We start from the raw sequence: 25842 nt of genomic DNA, 5'->3' as shown, positions 1-25842 counted from the left end.
ATCACACTTTTTTGTTGTTTTGTTTGGTTTTATGGGAGAGGGGATTATTTTGAGACAGGATTTTTCTACATAGCACCTGTTGGCCTAGAACTCTAGGTTTACCAGACTAGCCTTGAACTTGTGTTGATCCTCCTGCTTCCGCTTCTCAAGTGCTGGAACTAGACATGAGTCACCAAACACAGCTGATCATGTGGTCATTTTAATGGAAACATGGTACAATACCCTTCTCCCGGTTGATAAACGGAAGTACATGCCTTGTTTAAAGATATATGCTTCCCTTATTTTAAAGCCTGTGGTTACTTAAGATGCACTTAGGATCTAAACAGCTTCCTTGACATTTATACTGCATTCATTTAATTCTACTTTAACCTAATTTAAAAGCATAAGATCCAAGCTGGCTTTCAAATTATATCCAAACAGAAATGGGACAAAGAGAGCATGTGTGGAACCAAGTGTGACTCCACAGCAAGCTGTTAGCACATCAGCAGGTAATGGATAATGGACTCACTAATAAAGATAAATCCCTACTTATTTGGGTCTCTTTGTGTTCTTTCCCAAAAGCATTTGCAACCGTCAGGAAGAACAACATGACCAGCAGCATCTTTCTCATGTTCAGGGAAAGTACTTCAGGCATTGGCAGTGATGGGGAAAGCAAACTTTTATACTCTGTCAATCAGTGAAGTAATAAATAGTGTATACATGTTAAATATAAATGCAGTAATTGGCCTCGGTAAAGAGAGAAGTGTCAGTGTGTTAGGTGTATTAGCTATTCTGGGAGGACATATCCCAGACTAGCTTGAGCTGGGAGAAAGGAATCTTCCATCTTTTTTGTTCCTCTTCTTCTGGCAAGTCTTGGTGTAGAAACATTTCTATGATGGATGATGATTTAATGTTTTAAGTATCTCTCATGCAGATGGAATCTGTGGACTCAAGCAACTCAGCATCACGTTGTAATCAGATAGAATTTGAGGTGGGTTTACCTTGTAGCCCAGGCTGGCCTTGACTGACAGACTCAAGGTCCTCCTGCCTGTTTTAAATGCTAGGATTACAAGTGTGCACTATCATGCCCAACTTATGTGTCTTACTATTATTTCCCTACTTTCTCTCCAAATCCATTAAATTCTATCTCCAAGTCCCCTTACTCAGTGAAATTCTTTTCTGTCACTAATAAGAACTGAACATAACTGTCAACAGCTTAAAAAAAAATTTAAGGTCAAAGACTAGCTTGCTGATCAGGTCTTATGGCTATTTATGGTGTCAACTTGACCACATCTGGAATTAACTAAAATCCAAACATCTGGGTACCTGTGAGGGATTTTATTTTTTTAAATCATTTGAAGTGGAAACACATACCTTTTGAGGTGGGAAGATACACCTTTAATTTGGGACACACCTGGTGATAGCCTATATAAAGACAGTGGAATAAGGAAGCTTTTGCTCTTTGCCTGCTTGCCCTCACTTTTGATTTGCTGGCATTGGATCCTACCTCAAGATTCAGGCATACACTGACCGGCTGAATCATCCATCCTTATGGACTGAACTATTACTGGATTCTCAGACTTTCTGTTGCAAGAGAGCCATATTTGGCCTGTAAGCCACTCAAATAAATCCCCTTATGTATACATATATGCATTCATATAAATGAAAGAGAGATGCATTCTATCAGTACTGTTCCTCTAGAGAACTCTGACTAATATACCAGGTTTTCCTGGTATCATCTCTGACCTATTGATAAGCAGAACTTGCTGTTTCTTGTTGAGTTGAGCAGTAACCACCTTTGCCCAGGACTCTAGTCTCTAACTCACCATGATTCCTGAAGAACAGTCCCTTTTCCGGGAGAAAACATTACCACATTGACCCCAACTGAAAATGACCTTAAATTTAGGGCACTCTTTGTTTTCAAAGTGGAGGAAATAGTTTAAATAGTTTAAATTTCAAAAATGTAATACAAAAATTTCAAAAATGTAATTCAGTCCCTTGAGCCTTGAAGAATGAGGCAGTCCTTGCCTCTCTCAGCTTTTCAGTGCTGAATGAAGCTGGAGTTAACTATAATTAAAATTCATTTGTTCTCTTAGCAGTCCCCTTATACCAGCTCTTTGACAGCCTGCAGTATGGCTGATGTACCATCCCAAGAGGTAAGGGCTTGGGCCTACCATCTTTCCACATCACATGACTGATCCTCTTACTGAGATTGATACAGTCCTCCTCACTATCAGTGCATTCTGATTTATCTACCTATTGGGAAAACGGTTGTTTCTTTCTTGAAAAAATACCTTTAGTGACCTGCTTTGAGTAGGAATTTACTTCCTCAGTGTCTCTATTACCATGAACTTACTCTTTCTGGGCACTCAGCTTGCTCATCTCAGAATTTGGTTAACACCTTGAAGAAATTGAAACTAAAGTTTTCTGAAGTACCTTTATTTTGTCCTGAATCAAGGCCTTTGTTTCTAGTGAAGAGGCAGAAAAGCCAGACCACACAGACCACACAGACCACACAGACCACACAGACCACACACACTAAGACTGTCAAACCGCCCGTTTCTGCTGCACTCTGAACACCCCAAGTAAAGCCACTTCGAGCCTAAGAGCTACCTGAGGGGATCAGGGAAGAAAACCTCGAGAGTTTGATGTTCTGGGGAGAAACAAAGGATGGAAATTCCTTGGACACAGTCATGTGGCTGGCATTACAATCTCTTCCAAGAGTCCACATCAGAACAGCCAAGTCCTCGGCTAGGAGGTAACATGTGGCTGTGAAACATACATGGGATTCAAGGGCCAGAGAACTCCCACCTGGCTGTGCAATGTGAAAGAGCTGTGTGGTGCTCTTAGGTGGCCTCTTTCGACTCCACGAGCCACCGGGTGTGAGGACTGGGAGGCGGGGTTAAACAGTCATTCCTAGCACACGGATTGAACGAGTGAGCCAAAGGCTTGGGCACAAACCCTGCACACGGCAGGATAGGAAGACAACAAATAGGCTCCTCTCATCTCTCCAAAGATGAGAGAAGTCAGCCCATTCATGTGACTGATAGAGAAGCAGTCGAAGCTGGGCTGGGAATGTAGCTCAGTGGAGTGCTGGCCTAGAGCGCTTGGTCATGGGCTTGGTCCTCGGCACAAGCAGCAGCTGACCTTATACCACTAACTGACTGGAACGTAATCGGAACCAGCAGAGCAGAAGTGATAATAGTCCTCACCACCTAGGGTCCTTATAAGATGTGCATTTAAAACAGACTGAGTGAAGGCTGAAGAGGTAGCTCAGTGGTGAAGAGTGCTTGTCGCTCCTGCAGGGGACATGGGTTCAGTCCCCAACAACCACATAGCAGCTCACAACTATTTGTAATTCCATTTCCAGGGATCTAATACTCTCTTCTGACCTCTCTGGGCACCTGTACTCAACATTCTTACACTCAGACACATACACGCCAAAAAATATAATATAAATAAAATATACCAAGAGCTTTAAAAAAAAAATTCAAGCCCTTCTCAGTCTCTTATGGGTCCTGGATGGCTGCACAAGTAGGTCAATCAGTTCAGAAGTGACTGGAATTCCGTGACAGTTACAGCAAAACCCAACGTAAAGAAAATACTAGCTTAAGCCAAATGACTGCAAGTCTAGGTGGAGAGTCACACTGCCTGTGTTCCAATTTAGGATCCGTCTAATATGGGAGTATTACCTACCTTCTCGTAGTTTCTGCAGCCATGAAATGACGACAAGAATGATGATAATAACTTACTTTATAGGGCTGCTGCGAAATGTCCGGCGCTATTGCTATAATTATGTCATTGTTACCTTTACCCTATATAACTCAAGAAAGAAAGGCTATATTGTAATGGAGAAATGAAATGCCATTTACTCTCAGTTTTGAGACACCTGCTCTTAATTATCCAGCTGGCACAGTGAGGCCACACCTCGGTTTATCCAGTGCTTCTGAGGCATGTCTGTTGGAAGCTCAATGGACAGGACGTAGTTGGTAGAGTGGCCAGTGGTAGAGAGGGTACCTCTCCGGGCACTTGTCTTATACACCGGACACACGTAAATGTTCTCATGCAAGAATAATGAGCTGTCCCCAGGTTTCAGCCAAATGATGGGCAATGGGTCATAGAGGATTTTGGGGAGAGATTCTCCAATCTGCATCGTTTTCCTGTCCCAACGGGCACCCTCGAGGAAAAGGCCTTTGATGTAGGCCCCATCTTCCGGGCTATTCTCCATAGATGTTTCTTGTGTGGTTACCTGAAAGAGTGGAAAGCTATGAGTCTTGTAATCTGCTAGTTACCTTACAAGTGGTACTATAAGAACCACCTGGTCCCAAGATTCTGGGCTTCTCTGTTAAGTCTTATCAGATGTGAGGTGAGTCTGGTTCCTAGCCAGCTTCTTGCTCTCATACATGGTAGACATAGAGAATGCAATGACGTAGAAGTTAGGAGGCAACATTGAATGTAGCTTAAGTGACCTTATGCGATCACTGCTCCCTGCTGGGACCTAACTCTAGGAAATGAAGGGTCAGATTCTGAATCTGAGGCAGGCTGATGAAACAGTTCTGGGGTGAAAGGTGAAGCAGAAGAATACACTTTAAATTTTTACTTAAAAAAAAATAGTTTCAGTGTTTTTAAAGACTTGTCTCAACTAAAGAGCCAGCTCGTAGAATGCCCAGAAATACAAGGGCTGTCTTCGGTGAACTGTTGTGCTGGTGAGTTTTAAATGCCACCCAGGCCCCGGTGAGGGGTTGTCCACCTCGGGCGGGCCTGTGAGGGACTGTCTTGCTTTAACCGAGGTGAGGCCACTGAATGTGTGCAGCACCTTTTCATAGGCTGGGCCCTGGACTTTATAAGACCAGAGAAGGAGCCTAGCACTAGCAAGCAGGCAAGGATCCACGTGCTTCTCTCTGCTCTTGACTGTTTGTGGGATGCCTAAGTCAGCAGTGCTCAACTTGGAGGTTGAGATCCCTTTGGGGGTCAAATGACCCTTTCACAGGGGTTGCCTACGACCATCAGAAAACACAAAAATTGACTTTACAGTTCATAACAGCAGCAAAATTACAGTTAAGTAGCAATGAAAACATTTGTATGGTTGGAGTCCCCACAACATGAGGAACTGTGTTAAAGGGTCGCAGTGTTAGGAAGGTTGAGAACCACAGCCTTAAGTTCCTGCCTTAACGTCTGTACAGTGATGGACTCTAACTTGAAATTGTGAGGCAATCAAACCTTCCTCCACGAAGTTGCTTTTGCTCAGGGTATTTTGTCATAGCAATAGCAATGAAACCAGGACAGCTTCAGGATGGCATGGTTTAGATGGAGATGATAACCTTGGATTCGTCCCTATAAAGCAGAAAATGGTTTAAGGACTGTAGGGAGTGGGGGAGATTATGATGGACCAGAGGTTGCAAGTTCTGTTTAACATCATTCTAATCCTAATTGTAATCTTTTTCATTTCTAAGGACTATCCGAAACATTCTTCCAAGCGAAAATGCAGATCAGACGGGGACGGAGGAAATGCTTCCATTTTGATAGAATTTTCCTCTGGAAAGATTGTTTTTTTTTGTAAAAAAAAATATTAGTGTGTGTGTATGAATGTGGAGTCAGAGGCCAACCCTGAAGAGTCAGTTCTTTCCTCTCACTTTTATGTGGGCTCCAGGGATCAAACTCAGGTTCCCAGGCTTGCATGCAAGCCCCTTTATCTGCTGAGCCATCTCACTGGCACCAAATTCCTTTTTCTACATTAGAAACAAAGGCTTGGGAGCTGTTAGGTTGTGTCAGGAATATCTTCTGGAACCACAGTGAACCATGCTAAATTCCTTACTCATCACCCTTCAGAAGCGTGTGTTCCAAGTGTTTGCATGTAGAAGGAAATGAGCAATAGCATTCTCTTAGGTTGATTCCCACTGAGCTGGCCCTACCCACAAGATTCCTACCTCAAATTGAAATCCGATGTGGTCAATGGGGATGGTGTATTTCCTGGCATAATTCTGAGAAACTCCCGTCAAAAAGGATTGTGTAAAGTAGAATCCAGAAATCCAAAAGACCACAGGGGGGCCATTGTTGATCCAATCCTATAGAGCCACAGAAATCAAAATTGAGAATCTACAATACATCAACAACAGGTTAAATCAAGGTGAGCATTGGACTGGAAAGATGGCTCAGTGATTAAGACGCTGATGCCCTTGCAGAGGACCTAACTCCCATGTCAGGGAGCACACAACCATCTCCAGGGATCCAACTTCATCTTCTGGCACTTGCACATACGTGTGTAACAGACACACGTGCACATACATACACATAAGCAAAATAAAAAATTTCCCTTCCCGAGACAGGGTTTCTCTGCTAACTCTGGCTGTCCTCGAACTTGCTCTATAAATGAGACTGGCCTCAAATTCAGAGATAACCCTGCCTCTGCCTCCAAATTTGGAAATGGAATGTGTGTGCCACCATCACCACCCCCCAGCAAAATTCCACATGTATGAGAATTTTGCCTGCATGTTTATTTGTGCATCACTACATATGTGATTGGTGCTTGAGGCCAGAAGAAGGTGTCAGATTCCCTGGGACTGGGGTAACAGATCATTGTGAGCATCGTGGGGGTGCTGAGAATGGAATCTGGAATCCTCGGAAGAGCAGTTTAACCACTGTGCCATCTTTCCAGCCGGATAAAACAAATCTTAAAAGAACTAAGAGGAATGTGGAAATGAGCCACACAAATGATGTTCTTTGCTTTTTTCATTTTTCCTGAAGCAGGGAGTCCTCTTGGTTTAACTTGCACTCACCTGCTTTTGAAATGAAGGTACCAAAATATAATGTATTTCTACTTTAAGCATGTGCGCAAGGCTGACATTGGGGACACCATAGGGAGTGGAAAGGACTCTAGCAGGGCAATATATGTCCCCTCTCTACTGAGCAATAGCTACCATCCCTGGCAAGAGTGGCCATGCATGGATCCAGGTGCATTACTTGCCGGGGATGGTAGCTATTCTTGCAGAACAAACATCTAGATTTATCCCTCCTCCCCTGTCTGGGCTTTTTTGTTTGTTTTTCTTTATTTTTCTCATGCAAGAGATTGAATTTAGACCTCACAAATGCCAAGCAAATGCTCCCTAGAGCTATAAGTCAACCCCTGTGTGTAAAACTCCAATGCATATATCATCTCAAAAAATTTCCTATTACTAAACAGCCTTAGTAAGTCATCCACTGGCTGATTATATCCCATAAGCCTCCAGGTTGTGACATTTCTTTCTAGTTTTTACTCCCACCTCAATAGATTAATATCCCTAAGGACTTTGAAAGGTCTCTCCCTTCCCCCTGAGCCAGGTCTGTTTAGGCCATTCCCAGCACTCAGCGTAGGATGGTACACAGCTTCCAACCCTCCTCCTCAACTGCTAATCCACCTGAGTGAGCACACCAATTACCCAGACTCCCAGGTACCTGGAAGAAGGCCAGGCGGGCCAGTAGGTCAGCAATATAGCCCCCCAGGGGCTTCAGTGATGGGTAGGACTTGGCTGCCCACATGGCTGGCACTTTCCCCACGATCATACTACTGAAGACTTCCTCCAGCTCTGAGGACATTAAAACTTGCCCTTTGATGGCTCGGCCAATATCAATAAGGCTTCTGCGAACCACTTTGGTCAGCCTGCAAGGAAAAAGGAGTAGGCTGAGCCTGGCTTTGCAGGGATCCCTTCTGCCCAAGTACACCAAATGTGTTCCTTTGATCTTTCTCCCCTTTCAAAGGTCAATGATAGAAAAATTCAATCACCCATAACATTGCCACCTAAAAATAACTTTGATGTGTATTTTTTTTTTTTTTTAGAACATAAACATGTTTTTAGCGAGGTCATTCTGTTAGTACCTTTCTGGACTCTGTCCTTCTTAGCACATAGTGAAATCTTTCCAACCTGATAAGCCCTGCCTCCGCCTCTCAAGTGCTGGAATTGCAGGCATGAACCACTGCAGCCCAGTTATACATTGTGCTGTTGATGTTCTGTGTGTATCTGTTCTGTGTGTATCTGCGTGCACATGTTCATGCGAGTTTGCACGAATCTGTGGAAGCCAGAGGTTGACTCTGGCTATCTCTTCCTCCATCACTTTCTACATTAGGTTTTTGTTTATTTTTAAATGATTTATTTATTTATTTAACGTAGATGAGAAAGAAAGAAAAGATTATTTGTAGATTGTTGTCATTTATAAACACTGCTAGAAAAATCCGTTTATATCTTCTTTTGTGTACATTTCTAATTACTTCCTTAGTAATTTGTTTTTGATCAGCTAGTACTTACAGTTTGGGACTTTTGGTCCACATTGCCAAAGTTGTGCATTTTACAGACTATGAGGTGTATGCCTGAGAAAGGGAAACCTGCAAGCGGACCAGACCACCTGCCTCTTTCTGACCTCTCTACTCTGAAGCCTGGCTCAGCCCAGAAGAGTTCAACTGAGTGTTCCTCCCTCCCGCCGTACCCCCCCCAAACCCTGCCACCAGAAAGAGTTTATAGAATCTCAACCCAATGAGTGAATGCAGAATTTCATATCAGGAGGAATACAGGATTCACATGCTTGCTAAGGAGTGGAAAGGCAAAATATTGCCTGCAAGATAGCACTATAGATCCCTAGCGCACCTGAAAGAGGTAATTGCAGCTTTTCTATTGTTCTGTGTTATCCTGTTCTTGCAACTAAAGCTACTGTTAGTTTCAAGGTTTTAGTACCTAGGGAATTCTTGCTCTAGAAGACACAGTCACAGTGCCCTGAATCAGAAGCTAAACTGTTACCTACCGTTTTGGACTTCCCCTGCCACTGAATGGATGGACACAAACAGGCAATGTGGAAAGATGGTAGACTCCCACTGAAAATGGGGATTAGTTGTTGCCCTAGACTCTGGTATCATAACAGCCACTGATAAAGGCCAGTAAAGATGCTGCCAGCCACAGCCCCAGCGGCCTGAAGGGAGACTGAGAAACATGAAAGGGAAGGCAGTAGAGCTGGTGTCTGGATGAATGAGGGTTTAGCTCACCTTGCTGAGTTTTCTTGTCTGTAAAGTAGTGGTAGAAATTAATAAAGTTGTATCACACTAACTGTTTACTGTTCTAATGAGAACTATGAATAGTATTTGAAGTCATATCTGACACTAGGGGCATATTCAAGATAGCTTTGACGACTACCGCTAGTAGCTATGCTTGGTATTGATTTGAACCTGATAGAGTCATAAGAATGAAGGAGAGAAGCAGGAGTGATTTAACACGTGGCCAATGCATGCTGGGGTCACTCTGTTTTACAGCTCTCTCCTTGGGTAGGAAAAACAACTTTCTCTACACAGCAATGTCTTTTCAAGCAACCTTTTTTTAGTTACTATCCCACAGGCTCCAGCTTTCAAAATCTAATCAAGGTCATCAGGCCCACCTGTTGAATCTGATGAGCTCCTGCCTTAGGACGGTATTCATAGACTCGTTATAGACCACGGGATACAACTTCATGACCTCTTCTATGTCAAAGTCCATGGGAAGCTTGGAGAGGATATCCTGGGCCAGCTCCTCAACCACTTCCTTCAAGTACAGAGAAGGGAGAGGGAATGAGAAATAACACCAGCAGACAGGGGACTTTATTTGGGGACAGTTGATGTAGGCATTGTCCCTTCCTGGGAACCCTTCCACAGAAGTCAGTTCTACCTTTGGAGGCGAAGAGGGCGTTCACCAACTCAGCATCTTGGACAGGACATCACTTCTTTGTCCAGAATTTGAACATATGAGCAATGACAGCCTGTCCTTGCAGCTGTATACAGACAGGCCATCCTTGGTCAGGCAGGTAGCCTCAGGACAGCACAGAACACTGGCTCTATCTTCAAGGTCACCCCCAGTGAGAATCCCCCATACACACACCAGTTCTCATAGTTGGGCGCTCTTTCCCAATGACAGTGACACTGGAAAAGGTAGGAGGTCAAGCTCTAGCATTGAGCAAGACAAGCCTGTGGCACTAGGATTAGCCAAGTAAGGAAGGGGACAAACCCAGTGGACCAAAGAGGACAGACAGTGAATATGGCAGAGCCAGATAGCTCCCCAGCCCTGGTGGGGCTGGTTGGCTGGATAGCAGTTCCTTTCCTACCCCTATATTAGGACACACCAGCCAGGCTGATGTGAGCATACCAATTGCCCCTTAAAGTAAATGAACCCAGTTAGCAAGGTTCAAACCTGACAAGTATTGAATGTGAGGCAGCTCAGAAGAAGGGGAAAGCAGGATGAGGGTGGGGGGAAGAAGGTAGAGGGACAGGAAGAGAGAGGGAGAAAGTGAGAGAGAGAGTGTGTGTGTGTGTGTCAGACAGGAGACACAGTTCTGAGCCTGGCTCTCCCATTGATTTTAGAAAAGACATGAAGCTGTCAGGCCACTTCTCTCAAGGTTCATTGTTTTTTTTTTTTTCCCCTTGTATCTTACACACTGAGTAGGATAGGCTCGGCCAGTGCTTCCTGGGACTGCAAGAACAACTGTGGTTGTTTGCAGAACACAGAATAAGCAGTGTTGAATTACATGGTGAGACAACTACTCTTTTCATGTTTTGATCTCTTTCTCTTTCCATTCCTTCCAAACAGAAGGCCTCAGACTGGTGCTAATTTGACAATTCTCTAACCCGCACAGATTCCCCCCCACACACACACACTTTAACAAGGCAGCAAGACCTCTGCTCTGGGACTTTGGCTAGCAGTATAACTCCAGAAGAACTTAGAAAAGAATGTGTCTTCTTTCTTCCATCCTTTCTCCTGCCCCAATCTTAATTATATTAGGTTGTGAAAATTATATTAGGTCTCTACTTATGTTTTAACTTGCAATTTTTAAGATAAATATTTCCAAGCAAAAAATACATTTTAGTTTTGAAACATAAAAGTAGAGTATAGGTGGTACGTAATATAGGGGAAATTCATGAAGTGTTTGACAGAAATATCCAGCCTTTTGGAAACTGCTTCCTCTGTGCTCTGTATTTAAAGGTACAGCACTAGGACCAAAGCACCTAGTGCAGAGAGACATGCCAGACCTCCGTGTTCCCTGGTTACCTGAGGGGACTTTCCACTCCCTCCCGACTGTCTCGGGAGGGTCAACAGCACTCCTTGGAAGAGTTGGTTGGTTTCCTGGTTGTCCTTGGTGATGTCAGCATTCTCGTGGAGACCAAATACTTCAGGGTGTGCTGTGATGGGGAGGGTCCTGAGATACTCAATGTAGGACTGGAAAGGAAATCTTTAATTGTTATCAGTGTAGGGCCCCTGAGGTCCTACAGGTGACTCAGGGCATGGCTAAGCTCATCTCAAAAAAGGAATCACATGATTCCACTTCCCAACCAGGACAGCTGAGTAAACCCCAGCCTATTCCTCGTGGAATTTTCTGGAACATAACAGAGCAGGAGGCTTGAGCAGTTTTCTCCCTTTGGCCTTCTCTCTGTTCCTAGGAAGTCAACTCTAGAGTTACACAGATCTGAGTTTGGGTCCTAGTTCAATTGCAAACTAACTGTAACCTGGAGCCAGCCAGCTAAAACCCCAATTCTATTTGTCTGTAAGTGGGGAGACAGACAAGCTCATAAAGGAGGCTTATAGCAGGGAGGGTGGGAGCCTTCGCATCCTTCCTCACAGTTCGGACTTTCACGTGTCTTCTTATTTCCTTATCTAGTTGTTGTTCTTTTCTCTTTAGCCATGTTTTTAAAATATAGGGTCTGAATATGTAGACCAAATTGGCCTTATATCTACAATCCTGCTTTAGCTTGCTGAAGACTGGGATTACAACTTTGTGCCACCAAGCCCCAGCTTTTTCTGTTGTCACTTTTTGAACCCTTATTTGAGTTGTATTTATCAACCTGTTCACTACTAAGCCTTCACCTTTGTGTGTGTGTGTGTGTGTGTGTGTGTAAGTGCAGGCATGCATGTACCATGGAGTGCCTATTGAGGTCAGAGGACAACCTTGGGGTTAGTCCTCATCTTCTACCTCCTGTGAGTCAGGGTCTCTGGTTCTTCATCACTGTGTTTATCAGGCTAACTGGCCCACAGGCTTCCAAGGATCTTCCTATCTCTGCCTCAATCCTGCCACATATGTGCTTGAATTATGGGTGTAAAGTACCACATTTAGTATGTAGATTCTGGATGATCCAGACTCGACTCTGGTCTTTACACTTACATGTCAAGCACTTTTTTTTTCTACTGAGCCATCTCCCAATCCCCACAGGCCTTCATTTTGATTACCCATTTCTCTCCCCACTGCTCCAGGTAGAATCCGTATCTTGAAAGACTCTATCTTCTTCCAATGCTCAGCATTCATTAAACAATGCAACAGTATCTCTCTTGAAGGCTCCATGGAATATTAGGAACAGATTATGGACCCCAGTAAGCAAGCCCAAGTTTAAATACCAGAGCTTTCTTTGAAAATACCGTAGTCCCCCCTCCTCCAACTTCAGTCCCTCCAAGGGCAAAGATAGGGCATCCTTTACCTGGTAGGTGCCATGGGCAGGGATGAAGTAAGCATCTCCAGGAGCAATGAAATAGGGATCTTTTTCAATCTCCTTGCAGTAGAATGTGGACAGGAGGGATAGCAGGAGGCGCCTGTCTTTGTCATCAGTCACTCTGCCTCCATAGTTGCATTCCCCTGGGGGCAGCAGACAGCAGAGGAAACTGAGCACTAGTCATGAACTTATGCATTAGCTTTGATTGTTTCCAGTCAAGAAGCCCTATTAGAGCACAGGTAGCCCAGTGACACAGGGCTGCTGACACACACAGCCTTGGCTAGAAAGGTCTTTTGGGTATCATGGTGCTTATCAAAAATAATACGTGTTCCCCATATCCAAACATTAGGAAAGAAAGTTGATCTGGAAGAAATAATAATATAATCATCAAAGATAACTATTCATGTGAAGGGACCTTTAGGCATTTATTTTCCTGAGTACTTATTTGTGAAATGTGACTTGAGCTAAAGATCAGAATGAGATGGTCCTGGGTTCTAATTCCATCCTGATACTTAGTAGATTTTTCTTATTGGTCAGAAAGCAGTGACAACTTCAGGACCCGGTGGATGAGATGAGATAGCACTTACAAATCCATATACATTTTTGAAAAATGAGGTTATTTATAGATCTACTATGTGTCATCACACATACTATTTTGAGGTACTACTTTCTCAACTCTAAGCTACCTCATCATCATAAATATCATTCAGGATTACAGAAATACCAGGATTTCTGTACTCAGATTTCTATAAAAAGAATCAGGTAATTCATCAGGTGTGGTGGCACACCCTTTGAGCCCAGAACTTGGGAGACAGAGACAGACTGATCTCTGTGAGTTTGAGGCCAGCCTGGTCTACATGGTAAATTCTAGAACAGCCAGTGCTACATAGATAGACTGCGTCTCATGCTCATGCTCATGCTTCCACCGAGAAAGGTGTGCTTATTTCCAAGTTCAATCATTTTAGAAAAAAGAAATTAGAATCAAGTTGAAGGGGAGAGTAAACGGCTTAAGTTAGAGGTGCCTCATTGCCTGGGTGACCTCGGACAGAGTTAAGGGTCTAGAAACTCATACTGAGAAAGGTGAACCATGCAAGGGCAGCTTCACTGTGAGCCAGGTCATCTGGATTCCTGCAGCTCTATGAACATCCCCAGGCCTTCAACAAAGCTTATTTGGCACACATTGCAGATGGCTCAGCTATAAGGAGGTTTATATAAACCCTTAAACTACACGCAGTATTAAAGAGAACGAGAGAGTGGTTTTTGAACAAGGCAAGGTGGCACACGCTTTTCACTTTGGAGGCTAAAGCAGGAAGTTCACAAGTTCACTGTCAGCCTGTGCTACATAACAACATCAAGTCTCATTACAACCTACTCCTCTCCAACAAACAAAAATAGCATCCTCCTCCCCCAGTCAGCGCTGGATATACCTGTAATCACGGCACTAGGTCCCATCAAACTTCCTCATCAGTGAATTTTCCTACCCAGGACACACTTATAGGCTCTGGGTTTTATGTTGATCAAGGCAGGTCCAGTTCTTTATAGCTCCACATCTTTTTGTAGTAAGTACACAGGCTCCTGGAAGAGCTAGGATGGACCTCAGTCGCCCTCTAAATTCTTTACTGTCCATTTTACAGAGCTTACCAAGTTACGATTAGATGACTTCATCCCATCTCACTCAACCTCTCTGTTCATAAAACCTGTGTCTTTAGCCAACATGCAAGGCAGACCCCAATGCTCACTCCTATCTGGTGCTGGGTGACGACTCTTTTTCCCATTCTCATCCACGGGAAGGCTACCTTCCTCTGGGCTCCTTGGAGTTGGGTAGAGTCAAAGGACAAGTTCTTGTGCCTTAACTGCTAGTACGACCACACAAGCATATATAGCAAGATGACAGCAAAAAAATGCTGGCACAGCTTTTTGTAATTGTGTGTCCAATGGATAAGTATAACAGCAGAGACCTCTACTGACGTGCGCAGTGGTGAGCAAGAAGTAGACCATTGACATAACTCACCGTTAAGACTTGTGGACTATTTCCACAGTCTAGGCTGCTTATCTTCAAGAGCATGGTTGGAAAGGGGCTATCCCCCAAGCTGGCTGGCATAGTGAAGGGAGGTTCATTTTCAACCACAGGCAGCGCTTTACCAAGACCATCTATGGGGGGGGGGGAAGGAACCTGGGGATAGCCTTCCCTGAAAAGGCCCCCTCTCTGAAGAAGCTCTTTTACCAAGCCAAGATGCACTGTTTTGTCTTAGGGACACTGAGTTGAAGTCAAGGTGGCACTGTATTACTGAACCACACTGAGGAAGGGTTCTCATGCTTTGCGCTATTAAAAAGTTGGACTGGACAGTTCTGTGTTGTGTCGGGGGTTGTTCTATACATATTACAGGATGGTTTAACAGCATCCCTGGCCTTTCTTCATTAGATATGAGTGGCATTTCCTTCTTCCTCGTGAAAAACCAAAACCACCTCCAGATACTGCCAAATATCCAAGGAGGTAGGGCAAAAAGTGCCCACGGTTTAATATCACTACTCCAAGCCTTGGTCTCCTTGGTTACCCAATGTGGTTACTACCACGGAGATTTCAGTTGATGTACTGGGAGCATGAGCATTAAGGGAATTTTACTACTTGGTGAGAGGACGGGACAGCTCTTACAGGTGGGCCTGAAGGGGAAATCAGTGTGTGATCCAGAAGAGGCCATAGTCTTTCTAGCTACAGGTGGGCCTTTGGCCATATTATAGCAATCAATACAGCACATTCTAGTTTTCCTTCTGACCCTATGATATACTGTGTATTCTTTGAGGGCAGCGAGCAAATTTTATACATCTGATTTCTTCCATATTGTGTACTATTATATATTTGTGATAGGGGTAAAAAAAAAATCATTGAATAATTGCTTTGATCCAAACAGCTTATGACATTCCCACGTCAAGGTCCCATGTTGGAAATACTCTTCTTCCATCTGCAAATCTTCTACTGAACCCTCATGTCTAACTCTTCTTAAAACTTCTAGAAGTTTTCCAGGACCATCTCCACCACCCCAACTCCAAGATATAATCATGGCATTGCCTTTTTGCTTTAAAAATGTTTCTTTTTTTTTCTTAAAAAATTTAAGGATTCTCACTTTATGTGCGTGGATGCTCTGCCTGCATGTATGTCTGTGCACCATGTGTGTGTGCAATGCGTGAGGAGGCCAGAAGAAGGCAGTGGATCCCTCGAACTGGAGTTTCAGACAGGTGTTAGCCACCATGTGGGTGCTGGGAATCAAACCCAGGTCCTGTGGGTGTGAGGATTGCTGCAAGCATCAAACGATCCTTGTGAGGTAAGAAGGAAACTCGGTTCAGCATGACTTAGTAGCCAGTGCTGGTTCAAACTTCTGGAGTCTGACACCAGGTCAGTTTATTCTAGACATTTTTAAGTCCAGTACAATCTTGGAAAAGTTTTTATTAACAATTATCCCAAGTCCATGTGCACAATAAGGCGTGAAAACTCTTTTGCAGAGTGCATGTGACTTTTACCATGAAGATGAGTTCTATAGCTCACGGGCCTAGGATCTGGTGTGATATCTCTGTCAGAGATAACGTAACAGTCACTAGGCTCTAACGTACATGTGACATCTCACCTATGACTGAGAAACAAAGACAAAAGTCTAGGAGTGAAGAGTCTGGAATTAACATTCTGGGGGTTTGGTGAGGGTCTGTCTCTATACATAGCAAAGGTCACCAGGTCACTGGCTCCCTGAGTGGAAATCAGGTATACAGTTCCCCTGCTGAGGAGAAAACCCTGTGCGATTAACGTTCGTTGTTTCCCCAGTGCTTATCTGCGAGCATTATGCTTTCTACAGTTCTGTGGAAGAGCAGCCACCTACCTGTTCAGCCCCTCTTTCTTTTATGTGCACTTATGTGTGCAGGCCTCAGGCATCATGCCTGCTCAGGCATTGTCCACCTTGTTTTATGGGCAATGCCTCTCCCTGGTCTGGTATTTGCCATTTGCACTATGCTGTTGGCTAGCAAACTCTAACCATCTGTCTCTGCCACTCTGGCATTGGGATTATAAGCACAGGCCAAAGCACCAAGCTTTTTATGTGTGTCCTGGGTTTTTGTAAGTGTGAACTCAGGTCTTCATGCTTGTAGCAAGCACTTGATGGACTAGCAGCTCATAAATGTTTCTGTTAGTGTACTTAATACCGCATTGCCATCGATTTATTTACATTTTCTACCATCTTAGATAGTGAACCACCTGACCACAGAAGCCTATATCTTAATTCTGGCTTTGTTTGTATCCCACATGACAACAAGCATTATCAAGAGATCAATACTTGTCGAATGAAGAGGGAGTGACTAAAGGAAAATAGGAGGTGAAGAGCCAGAACATGGCAAATGGCAACAGAAGAGTAGGGCAGCATAGCTCCATCCACAAATACCTGTCAGGTAGGTCAGAGCTTCAAAGGGCACCTCTTTGTAATCATTCAGAAACATCTGGATCTGCCGCATGCTAATCCTCAGGTCAGATTCATTGAATTCATAAGGTATATTCCAACCTGCAATAGGCAGAGAAGAATTATAGGCTTCAGAGCTGAAAGCTCTTAATTTCCACTCAGAGACTGAGCATGTAAGGTAAGCATCACGATGGATCAAGGGCTCTTTCATCCCTGTGAGTAGCCAGCGCCCAGCCAACTATTTGCCTTGATTTACTGCCAACATGGCAGCCATTCTGCCTGAGAAAACATCCATTCTAGGATCGGTTTCCTTATGGGTCTCCCCATTTGTTGAGGAAGATGTTAACATCCTGAGATCTGTGAGACAGGATCTGTTCAGCCTGCCTGGAAGGCTGTGGTAACGCACAGGGCTCCAAAACCAACATGTTAAGCATAGCTGTGAGCAGTAGCCACGGCAGAGTGAGGCTGGTTTGGAAACTTTCCTTGTACTCACGGAAGAACTGCATGGCCAGTCTTACAGAACTTCCGAGGTTAATGATTTCACAGAGGAATTTTTTTTTCAGATTTACTTATTTTTGTTTCATGCTTATGAGAGTTTTGCCTGTATGTATGTCTGTGCACCATGTATGTGCCCGGTGCCTGCAGAGGTCAAAATTCTAGAGGCATCTGATCTCCTGGAACTGGAGTTACAGATTTGTAAAGGAGGGTGCTAGGAATGGAATCTTAGTCCTGTGCTAGAAAGACAAATGCTATCACACACTGAACCATCTCTCCAGTCCCTTACAAAGAAATTAAATTTTCTCCTAAACAATGATATTCAAATTAAAAATATAACTTAATAAAACTCATATGCTGGAAAAAAAACCAACGGAACAGTTGGTTTTGAGACAAATCATTGCATAGATTTTTAGAGTTTAGAGTCTATTGCACAGATTTTTGTTTGTTTGTTTGTTTGTTTGTTTGTTTGTTAGAGTTCTGGTGTGAGTTGAGAGATGGGATGGAAGGGAGGATAAGGATGAAAAGGAGAGGATGGGGTGGAAGGGTGAGGGTAGCTATATGAGGACGAGGATAGGGGTGGGAGAGAGAGGATAGGGTAGAAAGGGATGCTACATGAAAGGCATGTGCAGAACTATCCCCTCTTACCACCCTTGGTGGACCATCTTAGGACCTGTGGGGCTACCTAGCATTGGAGGAAGGGAATTACCAAGAGGATCCAGAAGAGTGGATAGGGAAGTGGAGAAAGGGAATGAACAAGAACAAAGTGTGAGCTCTATGTTTATGGAGATGCCATGATGAAGCCACTACTGTGTACACTAACTTCAAAATAACCTTTTTAAAAGGGAAGAAAAGGAGAGGCATCAGCAGAAAGAATCACCATGAGGACACTTCCACTCCAATCAACCCTAAAAACCTGCAAGGAGTCCCTACTGTGGTTCCTTTGAAGCTATTGAACAAGATCAGAAGCAGCCCATAGTTGAGACAGGCCATCCAACACGAAAGACAGAATAATGGCAGTTTGATCGTCTCCTAACAAGGTTATTTAGTTACACCTTAGTTTCCACTGATAAATAAATGAGTTCTGATTTTTTTTTTTTTTTTACACACAGGCAAGTGCCCAGGTGCGTTTCTAATCTTTCATCATTAAGTACATGTAGATAGTTGGCTCAAATGTTGTAGGCTCCTTGGTGACAACTCTCCAGAGAATGTTTATTATGCCTAAAATGAATATGTTCCTCTCATTATCTACTTTACTAGGTAGAGGTACCCCAATTTTGGAATATCGAATTTGTGTGTGCTTATGTGTGTGCACGCATGTGGAAACAAGGTTAACCTTGGATATTATTCCTCAGGTTCCATACACCTATTGTTTTGAAACAGAGTCTCTTACTGGGACTTGGCCTTCACTAGGCTGGCTCATTGGCAAGCCCAGCTTGCACAGTCCACATCTTCAGCACTCAGATCACAAATACAGGCCACTGTCCCAGCTGTGCATGTCGGTGCTGGGAAGGAACTCAAACTTAGTTCATCAATCCCATCTCTGAGCATCACCTTTTTTTTTTTTTTTTTTTTTTTTTTTCCACATTGGCTTGGTTCTAAGGTTGCCAGATTTAGAGTGGTGGGGAGAAAGTATATTAAGTGAAATTTTAATTCCAGACAAATAACAATTCATAGTAGGCATAAGTATTTCCTTAGCCATTCCTAGAGTATGTGAATCACCTTAGCGGCCACACCATCTAAACGAAAACCTACAGATGCTACCTGTGTCCCACCCCCAAACCACATTGCCTCGTCTCACCTAGAGCTCCATAGTTCCTCCTCTCTTGGACAATGGCATGGAAGAAACAAAGTCCAAACAACAGTTTTTGCCACATAACTGGCTTTGAACAGCTCTGGAAGAACACAGGGTCCGAGACTGGATCATTGAGGTAGGAACGCAAAAGGTTGGCCCTGAGCCCTTTGGGGGGCTCATTGGTCATTTTGATCCCATTCTGGAGAATGCTGACAGGAAACTTCTCTGATGGATAGCTAGTCAGCCAGAGTCTGGAAACACAAAGGACCCAACTGTTCAGCATAATGAAATAAGTTACATTGGTAAACGGTAACAAAAATAATAGCTACCATTATTAACCATTATCACAAATGACAGAATGATAAATATTTTAGGTCTGGTGGGTTTATATAGTGCCTGTTCAAGTAGACTAGACATAGATAATATATGAAGAACCATGTGTGTTTTTCAATAAACTTTACATTTGGATGATAAATTTTGATTTTCATAAAATTATTTTTTAGGTTGTGTTTTTTTGTTGTTGTTTTGTTTTTGATTTTTTTTTTTTTTTTTTTAGCTATTTAAAAATTAGATGGCAAGCTGGATTTAGCTCACAAGCCAATCCTATTTCCTGGAGTAAGACAAACCTGTCTGAGTAGAAAGTAAATTTGAAGGCGGTCCAGTTCTACTCTTCGATCTCTGAATGCAATTGCTATTTACATTCATTGAAAACTCCTTGAAGTCCAAAAATACAGAGTGGAGGAGTAAACAGCGGTGCTAGACAACCACTGGTATTTTCAATGACGATAACTGTTTCAAAAACAGTCTTGCTAAGTCCCACCTGGTGATTGAGCATGATCCCTAGGGCCCAGGCTGAAGAGTGACTTGCCTCATGCTATGCAGGTGACACACTCTGGGAAGGTGCCTGTCAGTGGAGGCTTATAGGACATAGCCTCAGGCCAATGTGACTGAGGTTGGCCTCATGACAGGACATTGCCTCTGTGTTCCCCTGCTGTGGGCCCTCAAGAGTTCAGTGCAGATCTAACATGTCTGTGCCAGGAGGTGCTAGTGGGCATTCTAGGAGGTGACCCTGAACATGGGTTGGCTACAGAAGGGCCCCCAGAGTCTGTCCCTTCTCTCCCAGTTCCTGTGGTCTAGGTTAGGCCTTACACTCCCACAGGAAGCACTCTGCTGTTTAGGTGGGTTGGACAGCTGGGGCACGCTCAGAGAGTCTGCTGGTATGGGAGGCAGTGGTCACCTTGGACATTGTAAACTTGACTTGAAAATAGTTCATGCTGAGTGTAAAACTTCTGCCTCAAGGCCTGTGTCGACTCTGCCAAGCTTGAATCCATAGACAAGCCCCTATGAGCTGTTACCCACAGCACTGAGGAACGGTCTCCCTGATGTCCCATGGCTATGGCCTGGTTAGGCCCTTTGTATATGAGCTTGTCAGGACACCTGGCTTCGTCTGTCCATTGCTGGTTGTGGAGGACTTCATGTGGGACTCTGTACCAGCGAATCTGAGGCCACCATAGGACCTCCATGCCATTGTTGACCGGATGCTACCTCTCTGTTTCTTGCTTTCCAGAACCATTCTTCTTCTGCAGCAGTTGTTAGTGAATTTCTATGTAGGACCCTCTCCTCTACTCAACCATGTTGACTGCAAGGCTCTGTAACATTTGTGGAAAACCACAAGTTCATCTCCAGAAAATAAGCCTGCACAGTCCCTTTTTTGTTTGTTTGTCTGTTTGTTTGTTTTTCCATACAGGGATTCCTCTACGTAGCCTTAGCTGTCCTGGACTCACTTTGCAGACCAGGCTGGCATTGAACTCACAGAGATCTGCCTGCCTCTGCCTTCCCAAGTGATGGGATTACAGATGTGCCACCAGGCATGGGCCTCTATGTGATTCTTAAGCTCAATACCCTTACAGCCTGCCCAGTGGCCTCTGCTTTGCAGCATCCATGGCCCAGGCATTTCATGTCTCTGGTGAAGCAGAAGAAGATTAGCTTGGGCTGCATGTAGAACAGGGGTGGGCATGAGTTCTTATCTTTTAGGCCTTGGATAGGCCTTTGTTGGGGACCTAACGAGACTATGTGACCACCTTCCTTCTGGACACCCCTGGTTTGCTATCTCTGAAGCACCCAGCCTGGTCTAGCCTGTAACCTAGTTGGCTTTAAAGGTGATATGTTATGCCCTCTTACGCAGTTGGGATCCCCCTTTGCCCCCTTGCCTCAGTCTGAACTCTCCTGGCCCCGGGATCCAAGCCTCTTGATGGCAGTAAGGCCCGAAGAGAAAATTCAGAACAAAGTAGAAGAAAGAAAGGTGGCTCATCTGTCCCTGGACCATGCCCTGTCCTGGCACAGCCCCAGGCTGACCTGAACATCTTGTTATGATGAATGCTCCTAAACAAAAGCATTTTTAATCTCTAAAGTCATGTTCTGTTTTAATCTGTTCAGGCTTCTGTACCAAAACAAACACACACACACACACACACACACACACACACACACACACACACACACCAGTGCCGCCATGGTCCTTAAACAGCAAACATTTCCTACTAAACAAACAAACAAACAAAACCCCACAGCCTTTCTGACAGTTAATCTGCTTTCATGGCTATACCTGCATCACTTTCTCTACCAAGTCCCCCCATCCCATAGAGTCACACACTAAATTCTCAGTGCCTTTCACTTTCAGAAAATCTGTCCTTTCTGACTGGAACATCCTTTAAAAACTTGTATTCATGTTACAAAACCCCAGGCAGTTCTCAGTCTTCACATCTGCCCCTTTCCTGTCAGGTATGACACAGAGGAGGGCTACTTAGTGACTGGCAACCTTGACACAACCTAGAGCTCTGTCGAGAATGAACCTCAGTCGAAGAATTGTCTCAATCAGAAGCCCGTGGCTACATCCGTAATAGACTGTCTTGATCGATGATTGATGTATGAAAGCTCCATTCCACTGTAGGGCCACCCCATGGGGTGGAGTGCTAGGAACAGATAGAAAAGCACGAGCCAGAGAGAGCAAGCCAGCAAACAGTGTTCCTCAAAGTATCGCTCCAGTTCCTGCCCTGACTTCTTTCCATGGTAGGCTGTTTACCTGGAAGTGTAAGCTGAAATAAAACCTTCTTGCCCATGTTGCTTTTGGTCTTGGTGTTTATCGCAGGTTTGGAAAAAAACAAAGAAGAACTCGCGCATCAACAGGGTTCTCCCATGAGCTATCTCTGTTAGCTCCGGGGTTTCTCAAGGACAGGACTGTCCCTTCCCTTGGACTATGAGCCACCAGCATGCTGGCTTGAGTTGAGCTGGGTCCCTGGGCCCAGGCCGGATGGAACAGGGTCTCACCTGAACTCTGGTCTGGTGTTCTCAGGGGTAATCACCTCCTCACAGATCTTTTCCAGTGAAGGCATCCAACTTGTAGCCAGGTGGCAGTTCTGTAGGACCACCCAGGTCCCTTCTACGATGGCATCCTGGATCATTTTGGCAGCAATAGGACCTTGGCCTTGGCCAAGGGAAATGGTCTGTGTTTTGGTACCTCCCATGCCAAGATCATCTGCAAACTTCAGCAGACCTGAGACCAGGAAGAAAAGTTTTTGAAAAAAGAGCCAGCTAAGACCAGATTAATAGTCATTATGCAAAACGAGGGACACACTGAGATTTTTGGATTTAGAAATAAACTCATTAACGTCTGTTAACTGCTAAATCAGTATCTCTCTTAGTGAAGCTTTAAATATCTGGTGGGCAGGGGGGCTGCAAATGGAGCAACAGCTGACTCCTGTCTGGCATTTTTCTAAACACATAGTCTACTATTATTTATTATTAATCATTATTACTTATTATTATTATTACTTTTGTTTTTTAGTTTTTTGAGACAGGGGTTCTCTATAGAGCCTTGGCTGTCCTGGAACTCCCTTTGTAGATCAGGCTAGCCTCAAATTCACATCTATCTGCCTGCCTCTGCCTCCTGAGTGCTGGAATTAAAGGTGTGCACTTACCACTCCTGGCTCTAATGCAAATTTGTGATCCTTCTCCCTCAGGCTCCCAAGTGCTGAGACTACAAGGCCTGTGACACCTGGCCATATTTGCACTAGCTCTGGCTTTGCACTCTTAAGAAGCAGGAAGCTGGAGCTAAGGCTTATGTATAAAATTAAGACCTTCAATGGGCTGAGATTTCAGATGAAGAAGGCCAAAACTCTGGCCCTTAACTTCCTGGAGCTTGCTACTGAACTGAAGCCATGGTGGAAAAAGTGAATAAGTCAAAACACCAAGCTCATTCCACATGGAGAGATGAGGGACATGAAGTCACAGTAGTCTAGTCTAGTAGGAGAGTTCCTGGCTGAGGAATTTCACATTAAATTAAATCTGTGGGGTACCAGTATCTACCACATGAAGGGCTGTTCTGTTTTGAGGACACTCAGACTTATATAAAACTCAATTTATATGAGGTTTCTACAAAATAACGTCAATTTGGTTGTGGAGAAATCTCTCAAAAAGTATAAGCCACATTAGGTGGTCTATCATTTATCACGATAAGGGATAGTTAGCATATAGAACAATCAGACTTAATACTCTCTAGACTCAGACATTGAAGTTTCTCACAGTGTGACTGTGCCTGGAGGTAGGTCTTTATAGAGACAACTAGGTTAAAATAACATCTTTAAGTCCTAATCCAATATGACTGACTGATGTCCTTCTAAGAAGATGTAGGAGTGGGGTCATGGATGCATAGAGAGAGACCATGTGAAAACAGAAGATGGCCATCAGTAAGCCAAAAAGACCTAAGAATGGCTGTGCATAGGCCTTCAATCCCAACAATCTGGAGGCTGAGGCAGAAGGATCACAAATTTGGGGCTAGTTCGGGTTACATGGTGAGTTCCAGGACAACCTGGACTAGAAAGACCCTATCTTAAAAATAAACAAGCGGAGGCCTGGAGAATATTGGCTAGCAGTTAAGAACACTGGCTGCTCTACCAGAGGACCCAGGTTCAATTCCCAGCACCTATATGGTAGCTCACAACTCTAGTCCCAGGGGATCTCACGTCCTCTTCCAGCCTCCTCTGGCAGAGGCACTGCACACATGTGGTGCACAGCCATAAACGCAGGCAAACATCCCACATACAGAAATAAATTTTAAATCAAAGCAAACAACTACCCTATGTCTTAAATAAAAATTGCATTATTTTTAAATGAAAACATTTTAAAAAGAAAAACAATGATTCCCAAGAGAGGCCTTGGAAGAGATCACCACAAACACCTTGATCTCAGACTTGAAGCTCCCATAGCAATGAAAGAATAAATTTTGTTGTTAACCTGTCGGTCTGTTGAACTTCTGTTATGCAGCCTTAGCAAAGAGTCTTAGGAAATGACCGTGGAAGAAATCCATGTGGGAAAAAGTAGAAGTGGAATATAAACCACAATGAAATTCAGAATTTTATTTTAAATAATGTACAAATTTGAAACAGAACAAATGGCACTATTAGGCTACACATGGTGGACATGCCTTTAATCCCAGTTCTGGAGGCAACAGCAGGCAGATATCTATGTGTTAGAGGTCTGGTCTGCATATTGAACTCCAGGCCAGTCAAGCAAACAAACCCACAAACAAAAATCAAATAGAACGTTTAGAAGTACAAAGCAGTTATTTTGAGAAAAAGTTTTACTTTGATTGAAAGAGTACACTGGTATAAGAAATAAAAGCAAGGTGGGGGTGGTGCATACTTTTAGTATCAGCACTTGGGAGGCAGAAGCATTTGGATCTTTGAGTTTGAGGCCAGCCTGGTCTATAGAGCAAGTTCTAGGACAGCCAAGCCTACACAATGAAACCCTGTCTCAAAGAAACAGAAACAGAAACAGAAAGAGAAAGAGAAGGAGGTTGGGGGAGGGGGATCGGAGAAAGAAGAGAAAGAAAGAAATCATTATGGTCCTTTCTCAGTATGAGAACTCATCACTGAATCACTGATAAGTCCCTGTCCCCCGTGCACCCTGCTGCCTGCCTGGGTGTGTTTCACTTTAAGTTAGGATTGAAAAGTTACAGTAAGTCTGCTTTGTGACTGAGCTGACGTATCAGGAAAGAGAAGGGCAAATTTTGAGCCCTAGAAGGAATTTGGAGCGGGAACTACGCTAGATAATTGGGGAAAACTAAGCCTTCTCAAAGTACTCAGCCAATGAGGAGGTGAGGGGTCAGGAAATGTGATTAGAAATAGAAAAGGCCAAGCTGGATGGTGGTGGTGCATATCTTTTAATCCAGCGCTCTGGAGGCAGAGGCAGGCAGATCTCTGTGACCCTGAGACCAGCCTGGTCTATAGACAGAGTTCCAGGACAGACAAGATTACACAGAGAAACCCTGTCTCCATGGGAAGAAGCAGCAATAACAAGAAAAGCCACCCCCCACCACCATTTTGTCTAGGCTAAAGCTTGGCTTCTTTAGGACCAAAAGTAAATGTTTTCACTTTGCTGCTCTGTATCTCCAGTACTTTTTTATTATAAAGCAGAGACCGTTGTTCTTCATGTTAGGTACAGCCAAAGAAAGGAATGGAGGGGTGGAGTTGAGAGCATCGGCTACTCTTCCAAAGGACCTGGGTTCAATTCCCAGCACCCACATGGCAGCTAATAACTGTCTGTAACTCCAGTTCCAGAGGACCTGTCACCCTCATACAGACATGCATACTTCATGTAGACATACATCTAGCCAA

The 25842-nt window shown here is 43.9% G+C and overlaps 1 protein-coding gene across 1 annotated transcript in view; it reads right to left on the bottom strand.

Annotated features, from left to right (window-relative positions):
• Positions 1 to 3841: 3841 nt before the first annotated feature.
• The window catches only part of Dnah3 (dynein axonemal heavy chain 3), a 167703-nt gene continuing 145702 nt past the window's right edge, over positions 3842 to 25842 (bottom strand). The window contains 9 exon segments of the mRNA XM_055627476.1: positions 3842 to 4228; positions 5907 to 6044; positions 7411 to 7615; positions 9373 to 9515; positions 11013 to 11180; positions 12431 to 12585; positions 16864 to 16980; positions 19175 to 19419; positions 22496 to 22721. Coding sequence (XP_055483451.1) covers positions 3875 to 4228; positions 5907 to 6044; positions 7411 to 7615; positions 9373 to 9515; positions 11013 to 11180; positions 12431 to 12585; positions 16864 to 16980; positions 19175 to 19419; positions 22496 to 22721 — 1751 coding nt within the window. The 3' untranslated portion in view covers positions 3842 to 3874.

Source organism: Psammomys obesus, unplaced genomic scaffold, assembly GCF_907164565.1.
Source record: "Psammomys obesus unplaced genomic scaffold, mPsaObe1.curated_primary_1811, whole genome shotgun sequence".
In the NCBI taxonomy this organism is placed as follows: Eukaryota; Metazoa; Chordata; class Mammalia; order Rodentia; family Muridae; genus Psammomys; species Psammomys obesus.
Note: the sequence above shows the minus strand (reverse complement) of the source record. Positions and strands in the feature narration are given on the sequence as shown.